We start from the raw sequence: 11,122 nt of genomic DNA on the forward strand, positions 1-11,122 counted from the left end.
ACTTTTGTGAGCGTTACGTCATGTTATAACACTGTTACCTCCTCAAAAACAGACCCGGAGTTGTGTTTTGTTTCATTCACACATGTTTCTGTCTAAATCTCCGATGCTCAAAACGCTCTGTTCCACCTTGTGATGTCATGAAGTTGTAGTTGTTTTTTTAAGTTAGCAGCTCCTTTTAACTTTTGTTCAGCAGTGATTGGCAATTCCACATCTGAAATTATGCAAATAATTCTAGTGATGGTGTGTGGAGTTTAAAAACACACAGTGGAGCACTTCCTGTATCACCACATGATGACATCACAAGGTGGAACAGAGTGTTTTTTGTTCGAGAGAAGAACCCAAAGCCAAAATATGCAAGGTGTGTGTGAATGAAACAAAACACAACTCCAAACATTAGCGTAATACGGGCAAAAATGAATAAAAATGATAAGGAAATGAAAGGCAAATTGGGATTTTTTTCTCTTCTTTCTTAATTTTCTGACTTTTCCCTCTTATATATATTTTTTTTCTGTTTTATTACTTAGCTACTCATACACACAGACACACTTACACTCACAAAAAAAACATAAATCGCCATTAATAAATCGATAATCAGCTTTAGCAGTTATTAATTCTACTCTCTGCAGCTCAAATCTTACATTATTACGTAAAAACGGCTAAAAAAATCCCCACTATTACAAAGAAAACATCCCCAAAACGTATAGTTCCACTTTCACACACTGAACTTTAAGTCGATATTGTGATTATTTTGACAGGACGACTCTTCCCTCTTCCCTCAATTCAAAACGTCTACTTAAAAAATACATTTAAAAAAGAAAGTAGAGATATGAGGCTGTAGTTTGCCTGCTAAATATTACATAAAAATGCTACTCCGCCCGTGTGTGGTGTAAAATTGAAGCGGCAACAACAGCGAAAGAGCTGAGAAAAAGCAAGTGAGCCATGAAAAATAGATGTAGCACCCACCCACCCAGGAGAGAGTGTTCTAACTGAGCCGGGCCGAGGACGCCACAGCGAATACATCAGTGACACCCAAATATTATTCCGTTTCGCTCTCAAAATCTGGAAACTTCTATGTGGCGCTAACACGAGCCAAGTCTGTTACATATGAATTATAAAACACGCTCTCACTCGCGGCGCATCGTCGAGTCTGCGTGTCCTCAGACGACTTCCCACAACGAGTTTCATATCGTTTCCTAAAAAAATATTAACAGCGGTTGCATTAGAACAAATTGCGTGTGGGAGTTACGGGTTGCGTGATGCCATCTCTCTGTGCACGACCTGATCCAATTAGTACCGATCGACATTTATACAAACCGAACAGCGAGTCTCCTACATGAAAACAAGAAGAACTCCCCGATGAATTCCCTTTTCGTGCACGTAAATTATATGTTTTGCGGCTTTTCACATTTAGCTACGTTTAGCCTAACAGTGAGCCGTTGAGATTAATCACTCTGCTCCACCGCTGTGCACACATCTTTAGCTGTTTGGTTTGCTGTCTATGGGTGGCAGCTGATAATTGGCCATTAAACGCAGTGCGGGGCAGAAGAAGAGTTGTAATCAAACAAACACGTGTGTGCGGGAACCTTTAAAGCGCCCGTATGACGCTGTTTTCTGATGTTGTAATGTTGTTTTCTCATCTTAAACAGACTTGGAGTTGTGTTTTGTTGTTTCATTCACACATGTTTAACGCACAAACGCTGCAAATTTAGGGTTAAAGTTTTTCTCTCAGACTGAAAACACTGCCCCACCTTGTGATGTCATCATGTGGTAATACAGGAAGTGCTCTACTGTGTTTTTAAACTCCACACACCTTCACTTTAGAATCATTTGGATCATTTCAGCGCTGGAGTTGCCAATCTTTTCTAAGGGAGGTGTTCTGGGCATGTCCCACCGGGAGGAGGCTCCGGAGGAAGACCCAGGACACGCTGGAGGGACTGGGAACGCCTTGGGGTCCCACCGGAGGAGCTGGAGGACGTGTCTGGGGTGTGGGAAGTCTGTGGGAGTCCCTGCTTACACTGCTACCCCGGTGACCTGACCCCGGATAAGAGGAAGAAAATGGATGAATGTGTGTGGATTTGCCAACCTTTTCTGAACAAAAGGTAAAAAGTAGACGTGGCTGTTAACTAAAACTACCACTTGATGACATCACAAGGTGGAACAGAGCCTTTTGAGCTTTGGAAATGCACAGTCTAATAATAAAGTCTTACTCAAACATTAGTGAATGAAACAAAACACAACTCCAGGTCCGTTTTTGAAGCAGCAGCAGCATTAGGGCATGACTTAAAGCTCACAAGTCAGTTTTGTGTAATGTAAGACCTTTAAAAATCTCCAGCAGCGTGTCTTTCACCATAACAACGCATTAAAACGCACAACCCTTTATAAAAAGACAGACACTTTTTCGTTAAGTCAGTCCAAATCCCCCAAATGCCTCTTCGTATCGATTACAGAAAACCGCAGTTAATGGCGTGAGGTATCTTTCTGCCCATCACGTAGATTAATCCGTCCTCCCTGCGTCCTGCTCCGGGGTCTGTAACATGCATCACGCTGGCATCTTCCCCCCCTCGTATGTGCGGGGCATGTCATGTGACCGGGTATATGGCAGCACAGGGAAACCCCATTGATAAAGAGGAGCACTGCAGCACAACATGCAGAGGGTGAGATGCATAAAATATTCATAATGAGTTGTCAGGAAAACATAGAAACGCCAGACAGATTGCAACTGTGTGTGTGTGTGATACTCAGATAAACACACAAATGCATTGATCTTGTTTGACCACATGAATATATTACCTCTATTGGGCAGGAAGACCAGGAAAAGCCTCCATTTTGGGGTGTTGTGTTATGTTAGTGTTATGTTTTATATTCAGTTTGGACGTTGTTGCGTTTTACACTATTTTAACGTTGTGGTTTGTTTGAAAAATTGCATGTAATGTCGTGCGCCTTTGCCAAAATCTAAATACAATGGCGTTGTGTTTAGATATCCTCATACACGATTAAAAAAAAGCATGTAAATGAGCTTGTTTAAAACACTCTTACCACTCCTGTGACGCCTCATCTATGACCAGGAGTATCTTGAACTTCTTGGGTGTCGTGACTTGGGTTTGCTCCACTAAACCAGCCGAAGCCGCCGTCTGCTTCACAACGTTGGTGATGGAGCTGAAGAAGCTGGTTCCCGTGGACTGCGCCGGCTGGGCTCGCCTCTCCGTGCCGGGGGACGTGGCCGGAGGTGTGGGCCCGGTTGTGGTGGGAGACTTGGCGGACGGAGCCTGAGGAGGAGGTGGCTGCGCCGGGTCAGGCCTCTGGAGGTCCGAGATGTAGCCGTTGGGAAGATTGGAAATGAAAGTGCTGTCCGAGAGGCGCCGACGCAAGTAATTCATGCCTGCGGAGTGGAAGAGCAGAGCGAATTAGCCAGAAAAAAGGTGAGGAGGAGTCCCTACGCTGCCTCGTGTGCGGAGTGGCAGATAATGGCTGAGCTCTGAAGGCAAACTCCCAGCGAATGGATTCAGTGGAGCATCCTCAGAGCTCCCACTCACGAGCGGTGACGCTGCAGCCCCCCTCAGCCAATCCCCTCTCTCTCCCCCCTTCTCTTTGCTCCAGAGCCTCTCCTTCCCTGTCCTCTCCACCCCTCCCCCATCCTCAGCTGCCTCACAGGCGTCATGTTTTTAGGAGCTACACTACAGAAAATACAGGGGTTTCCATTTGAGGAGCGTTTGTATTTGAGTCCTGCACAATTACAATATTCCCACATTATTAATACTGTTCTTTTCTGGATTAGACTGGATTTTAGTGCCTTGATTCAAATCTAAAATGGCTGTGAGAACCAATCTGGACAGAATGAGGAGCGTCACCAACAACAGTCCCATGAGAGATGCAGCGCAGGTGGAGTCGTCGTAAAATAAACACAATCTTTCTTCAGGTGCAACTACATAAAGGTCGCACAGGTCACGATAAGGCAAAACGATTTCTTACTAACGACAGGAAGGAAGGCCTCTTCGATTAAAATCTCGAGCTGCGTGAAAACAAATCAATAGGTCAATAATATAGTGGTCAGAGGTCACAACAAATACTGAGACACACATGTTAATTTGTAAAGAATTCAGAATGATACTTGTTAGGACTGAATACAGGTGTTGGAAATATTAAATAAAACAAAAACAAGAACATTTAACATTAGCTACACAGGATATCTTGGTGTTTTATTGCACTTTTCCTGTGTATCATGTGATCTGTATATCTGTTTTTTTACTTTTATGGGGTATTTTTTGGTTTAAATGTGCTATATGCATCAACTTGAACTGAATAAAATAAAACAATCTGTTGCATACGTCTATTTTAGCCTAAAAATAGTTTGTTTTTTGTTGTTATTTTTGGATTTTTCCTCAAACCAGATCGTTGGCGACATGCAAACGAATTAACAGATGATCAGTTAGTAAAGGAACAAGAGTCGTTTTGGAGACGAGTATCTGAGAGAAAGACGTAAATTAACCACATTGAACCACTCACATTTGAATCTACTTTAAATCTGATGTAAAGTAGTTAAGGTCCTGCTTAATTGAACATGATTTGCATTTATACAGCTCTTATCCTACGTGAAAAGGACTGGTTAACATGGTCTTACGTGTTGCAGGTCTCTAGTGCCACCACCTGGTAGAATTAGCTCATGTCTGAAAAAAATCAAACACAAACTCAACACAATCTCACTCAACTTTAGCGAAATGTACCAAAACATTCATCTGACACTTTTCATTAGGCTATATGCAATCTATGTTTAGTATACAAAAAACAGAAGGAAAAGCTTTACAAAAAAACAGAAGGAAAGCTTTATTTAATGATTTTCTTTAACTAAATTATTGCAAGTGAAGCCTGAAAAAGCCCAGTCCCGTTAAATGGAACGCATGAAGCTGTTTCCTCATCACAAACAGACCTGGAGTTGTGTTTTTTTGTTTAACGCACAAATCTGCATATTTAGGCCGAGTTCTTCTTCTCAAACTGAAAACACTCTGTTCCACCTTGTGATGTCATCATGTGGTAATACAGGAAGTGCTCCACACACCTTCACTAGAGTCATTTGGATTATTTCTGCTTTGGAATCTACTCAAGGTAAAAGAAGCTGTTAACTTGAAAACTGCCACTTCATGACATCACAAGGTGGGACAGAGCGTTTTAAGCTTCTGAGATGTAGACAGAGTAATAATAAAGGGTTACGTAAATGTGTGCATGTTTTTGAGGAGGTAACATTATAACACGGCTTAAACCTCACAACAGTCAGTTCTGCATCATATAAGACCTTTAAGCTCAGTGGATTCAGAGGCTTAGGTCTGCATCAGGTCTGTGGCTCCTGTGGCTCAGAGAAGAGACAAAGCAACAAAGAACATCTCCCACATGAGCCACATGAACCATCTCACAGTCTGAGGACGAAACCAGGACTAGACCAGGACTAGACCGGGACTAGACCGGGACTAGACCAGGACTAGACCAGGACTAGACCAGGACTAGACCAGGACTAGACGGAGACTGAACCAGAACTGAACCAGGACGAAACCAGGACTAAACCGGGACTAGACCAGGACTAGACCAGGACTAGACCAGGACTAGACCAGGACTAGACCAGGACTAGACCAGGACTAGACGAAGACTGAACCAGAACTGAACCAGGATGAAACCAGGACTAAACTGGGACTAAAGCAGGGCTAAACCAGGACTAAACCAGGACTACACCAGAACTAAACCAGGACGAAATCAGGGCTAAACCAGGACTAAACCAGGACTACACCAGGACTAAACCAGGACGAAATCAGGGCTAAACCAGGACCAAACCAGGACTAAACCAGGACAAAATCAGGGCTAAACCAGGACCAAACCAGGACGACACCAGGACGAAACCAGAAATGAACCAGGGCTAAACCAGGACTAAACCAGGACTAAACCAGGACTAAACCAGGACTGAACCAGGACTACACCAGGACCAAACCAGGACGAAATCAGGGCTAAACCAGGACCGAACCAGGACTAAACCAGGACAAAATCAGGGCTAAACCAGGAAGAAATCAGGACTAAACCGGGACTAAACCAGGACAAAATCAGGACTAAACCGGGACCGAACCAGGACTAAATCAGGACAAAATCAGGACTAAACCAGGACTGAACCAGGACTAAACCAGGACTGAACCAGGGCTAAACCAGGAAGAAATCAGGAAGAAATCAGGACTAACCCGGGACTAGACCGGGACTAAATCAGGACAAAATCAGGACTAAACCAGGACTGAACCAGGACTAAACCAGGACTGAACCAGGGCTAAACATGTTGAATCAGTTTTTCAGTTTTCTGCAGTTAAAACCTGGAACATTCTTCCTGAAGATGTGAGACAGACCTCGACTTTGACAATGTTTAAATCCAGACTCCAAACGGTTCTGTTTATCTGTGCATGTGTCTGAGTTTATATTTTGATTTGTTGTATTGTGATTTTAATCTTTCTCATTCTGTAAAGCACTTTGAATTACTTTGTGTACACATTGTGCTGTACAGATAAACTTGTCTTACCTCTAGGTCCAGTGTCCGGGGGGGGGGGGGGTCTGTCTGGTCCCGGGACAGTCCCTCTGCTCAGGGGCGGGGAGGGTTTGGTTTTACGCTCTGCTCAGATGCTAATGCTAATGCTAATGCTAACGCTGCTAATGTTATTGTGATGGAGGATTAGTCGACCAGCCCGAGTCCCACACGGTCCTGAGGCTCTGTTAACGAGTGTAAACATCTTATTTATGATCTAATCAGCAGCCCTGTGTCGTCCCTCACTGTAAGTCTGAGTTTAGCCCATTTTAAGTCTAAATAGATTCACTTTTCTTGCTTTTTATCCTGGTGTAAAACTCGCGTAAACGACAAAGTGGCGTTAGCTAAAGTTTGCTAAAGCCACAGTTTGTTTAACGGCTCTTACACCGCAGTTAAACACATGAATCTTCAGTAAACGGGCTCTTATTTAGTTTGGGACATTGTAATAAACAAGATAACTTTAATGTGCATCATGTTTAGTGAAATGAAGCCGCACATTTAAGTTTGTGTTTGAGGCTAACGCTGTTAGCTCAGGCCACAGCCTTAAACACTGCACACACTCAACTCTTGACTTTTCACTGTCTGCACTGAAGCTTTCTGCACTAAACGTTTATTCTGTCAGAGTAAACGCTGTAAATTCCCTCCACAGACAGACACATCGATGTTGTCCTCCGGGGTGTCCGTGTGATGTGTCTCTATGATGGATCTGTTGAACTCTCAGCTCCTGGACAAGATGAACAACAACCTCAGACTCTACTTTGAAGGTTACACTTTGTTATGACATTACCAGATTTATGTAACAGTTACACACATGCTGTTTACTTTAATAAACACTAAACTGCATCATGTGGTTGAAATGTGCTTTAAGTGTATCGATACATGTGCTCGAATCCACAATTTGTATAAAGCATCTGCTGAAAGATTACTGAAAATACATTTTAGTTAAATAAATGTGTGCAAGGCAGTTGTTAGAAATGTTTTTCTATCCATCCTTTCAGATGAGCCCAGGGCAGCCTCCTTGTCCACTTCAGTGACCGGTATCACTGGACCTCCCTCACACTGCCCCAGTAAACGAAAATATAGAGAACAAATGGAAGATCAAATGAACTCAGACGACGACCACATGGCCAAAATGAGACTTTTTGCTTCCCAAATGTGAGTATATTTTATAATGTGCACATAATATCCATATATTTGACTGAATGTTTTCAATTTATTGTCTCATTCAGGGTCAGACCTGCTGCTGCTGAGAATAACCGTAACGAGCACTGGAGCTATAACCCCATTCCTGTCGATCACCTCTCTGCCTCCAACGGTCTCCATGGAAACCACCTGTTTGCTTCCATCCCGGGCTTCGCTGTGGATCAGCCTCTGGCTCTGACCAAAAGCACTGTGGACCCTGCTGCTGGAGGCATGGACAGGCCTGTTACTGCGGGCAGTGCAGAGAGACAGCAGGTATGTGAGCAATGTGATGGAAATATCAAAGCAATCACTCACAACATCCATATTTACAGAATCGGCCTTCAGTAATTATCTGTGCTCCTGCGAGCAACCGCAACTGTAACCTGTCTCACTGCCACATGAACGGCTCTACAGGCCAAGAGTCTGACCAGAAAAAGGCCAACAGTGAGTTAAATATTCATTTCCATGTACTGCACAGATCCAAACTTTTTATAAAATGTAATGATTTTTTGTTGTTCCAGCTCAAACAGAGTGTGACCCAGTGATTGAGGAGCACTTCCGCCGCAGCCTCGGGAAAAACTATTCAGAGCCAGAGTCCAACTCTGTGTCCATCACAGGGTCTGTGGACGACCACTTCGCCAAAGCGCTCGGAGCCACCTGGCTCCAGATCAAGGCCAAGGGTCCCAGTGCCCCAGAGCCAGACCCGTGAACGACAGGGCTAAACTTTTCACTTCAAAGTGAATACTGTGAGTGCAGATCACACTCTTGGTTTTGCCAAGCACACATATTTTACAAACCTAAGAACAATATAAAGGTGCTCACATATACAGACTGCTTGTTGGGCTCAAAAGTCCCAGTTAACTTGTGAAACACATTCTTTTTGTGATACTGAATTTATAATTCATAAAAGTAAGAGAAACGTAGCAGTGTTGAATAAGTTACCTTCACGTTAATATCAACAATGACCTAACATGCCTTAATAGCCAAAGAAATTCTCAGCATTTTGCATCTTAAAGCCATAGATTGACCCAGACTTTCCCATTCATCATCTTCATTGCATTTACTTTAATATTATATTACTTGAACAACGTGCCCGGTCTGATGTGCAACACTGCACCTAAAGATCTCAGATGGCAGGTCACTCTGTCATTTGGAACTAGTATTTTAAAAAGTGTGATTTTGCAATCAAGTCTTCTTAAAACACTAATCTATTTTATAACAAAATAACTGGACTTATCCACTATCGACTTAAATCCGTGTAATATTCAGGCAGATTTTGATCAACTTAACCAGACACCAGTCGACGACTAAAACAAAGAAACTTGTTTGAAAGAGCTGGTTACGTCTTTATTCTATTCACTATATTAAGTCAGATTTTATTTTTTATCTGTTGTAGAATTACTCACTGCTGGAACAGTTGTAATCAATATATTTTTTGTATCTGGTTTTCATGACTATGTGTGGGTGTGTGAGCATCCATGTGCCATTCTCAGCCTCTGGCCAGGTTGTCTTGAGTGCAGAGTGTGGGACTGCATGTGTTGGACTCTATGGAGCTGGACACCAGGGCTTAATACATGACTGAGCAACAGTGACCTTTGTAGCAGACTTTATTTATTCTCAACAGGAAGTAGCCTCGTATTAACTCAGACAAATGTGGTGAGGAAACATAACTGTGTCTAGCTCCTCTGTCTGCAGTTTTATTTTGAAAATTTGTGAAACATTCCTCTGTCTGCCATTTTTATGTCTCATCTTTATGCAAAAACTGTTACTTTTCCACTTCTCTAAATCAGAATTACAATTTTGCGATACTAAGACATCAAATAATTTGTTTATCTAGCGCCACCTGTAGGTCAACACTGATTGAGATGTAGTATTTTAACTCCAGATGCCCTGCCTGTGAAATTTGTGCTTTACTGATGGTCTGAAATGGTCACACACAAGCGCTTCTATTTTATTTACCTTGAGACCGTCATGACGCCGAGCGGAGTGATTATTAATACTAGTTTTGTTCGGAATACTGTACTATGTGTCATCGATTCATTTCTAACCATGTTTTTGTATTGTCTAGGCCTGTCACGGTAACACATTTTGAACCACGATATATTGATGCATTACTCCTCTAACCCACTGACACAGGATTAAAAGAAAAAATCAAATCTGTCAACTGGAAAAAAAGTTGTAAGAGTGAAGATGTTTTGCTGCTGATCTGAAGAAGCGGCTTGGATCAAACATCTTCGCTCTTACAACTTTTTGTCCAGTTGACAGATTTGAATTTTCCTTTTTCGATGGATCACACCTGTACGACTGAGGGATTACACAGACACTGACACAATAATAATGCAAAATAATCCCAGTAAACCATTTTTAAATACACGGTGTCATTAAAAACAAAACATGGTCTTAGAAGTGACCTGTTCAGTCTTTTACAGCTCAAATCTTCTCGTAATACAACAAAAATACTCCAAATCTCCCCACTTTAACATAGAAAATGTACACATGATAAACACTGAGCTCCAAAATATATCGTTCCAGCTTTCATATACTGAACCATAAGTCGATATAGCGATTATTGTGACAGGCCTTGTATTGACTTTTACTATGTGATTCATTTCCACCATTACACAAAGGGCAGGACCACATCTTTCGGAGCGGTGCCTGTAGTGTTTGTAGTGTCTGTGTGTATCATAGCTGAGGGATTATCTTCGTCTGCTTGTTTGACACAAGTAGAGTGGTAGAAGTATTGGGGTTTTAGACCATTTTTATTTAAATGCTTTATTTTTAGACTACCTGAGACTGTCAGAGACTGTTCAGACAAATATACGTTTCATATCATTTAGAAAAGAATTGTTAATTCTCTGGAAGAAAATGCCACTGTTTTATACTTTCTATAATTTTCTTTTAAATAAAGATACAATTTCGCAACTAATAAGAGTTTGTTATTTTTAATAATTGTAGAGTAATATATTTTAAAATGAGGCTTAAACAAAATATTTAATTAATGTTCTAATGGAAGTAAAGTAAAGGATTAAATACATTTTCTTCTTCCCACATCTTTTCAAGCTTAAATAAGAAAATAAGTGAAATGTGCGTTAAGTGTACGGGATACATGTGTACTGACTTCTTGTGCTCATTAATCTGCTCGAAATAAAAGTGAATAATAAATGAAAAAAAAATGTACTTTAAAGTCCTATTTCCTCTTGTGGGAGAACTATAGCATCTAAATTAAATGTATTTGTTGCCCAGACAGCAGGGGTAATAAGCTGTTTATGTTTGATGACCAGTTCAGGAAACAAGCAATCAGACTGGTACTGCGTCACTGAAGCTAAGTACACACTCAGTTTATAAAAAACTAGGTCAAGAAGTCATATAATATGTAACATGGTTGGCCGATATACA

General features: G+C 41.7%; 2 protein-coding genes across 5 annotated transcripts in view; one reads left to right on the top strand and one right to left on the bottom strand.

The window, feature by feature from the left end:
- The window catches only part of syn2a (synapsin IIa), a 26,003-nt gene extending 18,711 nt beyond the window's left edge, over nt 1-7,292 (bottom strand). Inside the window, exons 1-3 of one of the 4 annotated variants that reach the window (XM_055223008.1) lie at nt 6,542-7,292; nt 4,619-4,664; nt 3,037-3,379 (exon numbers count right to left, since the gene is read on the bottom strand). In XM_055223008.1, the coding sequence (XP_055078983.1) occupies nt 3,037-3,377 (341 nt within the window). In that variant the 5' untranslated portion in view covers nt 3,378-3,379; nt 4,619-4,664; nt 6,542-7,292. Of the gene's footprint in view, nt 1-3,036; nt 4,665-6,541 lie in introns of those variants that run through there. The other 3 variants (XM_055223007.1, XM_055223010.1, XM_055223009.1) reach the window with 3 other exon arrangements.
- Nucleotides 6,714-10,655, top strand: vgll4a (vestigial-like family member 4a). The gene is made up of 6 exons (XM_033969997.2): nt 6,714-6,791; nt 7,194-7,308; nt 7,543-7,699; nt 7,774-7,999; nt 8,059-8,170; nt 8,248-10,655. The coding sequence occupies exons 2-6, from the start codon at nt 7,242-7,244 to the stop codon at nt 8,433-8,435; spliced, it is 750 nt and encodes a 249-aa protein (XP_033825888.1). The 5' UTR covers nt 6,714-6,791; nt 7,194-7,241; the 3' UTR covers nt 8,436-10,655.
- Nucleotides 10,656-11,122: the final 467 nt, after the last annotated feature.

Source organism: Periophthalmus magnuspinnatus, chromosome 7 (genome assembly GCF_009829125.3).
Source record: "Periophthalmus magnuspinnatus isolate fPerMag1 chromosome 7, fPerMag1.2.pri, whole genome shotgun sequence".
NCBI lineage: Eukaryota > Metazoa > Chordata > Actinopteri > Gobiiformes > Gobiidae > Periophthalmus > Periophthalmus magnuspinnatus.

What these genes read in the sequence shown, in the direction of transcription:
- vgll4a (XM_033969997.2), top strand. Translation starts at nt 7,242, where the DNA reads ATGATGGATCTGTTGAACTCTCAGCTCCTGGACAAGATGAACAACAAC. An exon ending in GCAGTGCAGAGAGACAGCAG is followed by an intron (nt 8,000 to 8,058) that starts GTATGTGAGCAA and finishes CCATATTTACAG; the next exon opens with AATCGGCCTTCAGTAATTAT. An exon ending in TGACCAGAAAAAGGCCAACA is followed by an intron (nt 8,171 to 8,247) that starts GTGAGTTAAATA and finishes TTGTTGTTCCAG; the next exon opens with CTCAAACAGAGTGTGACCCA.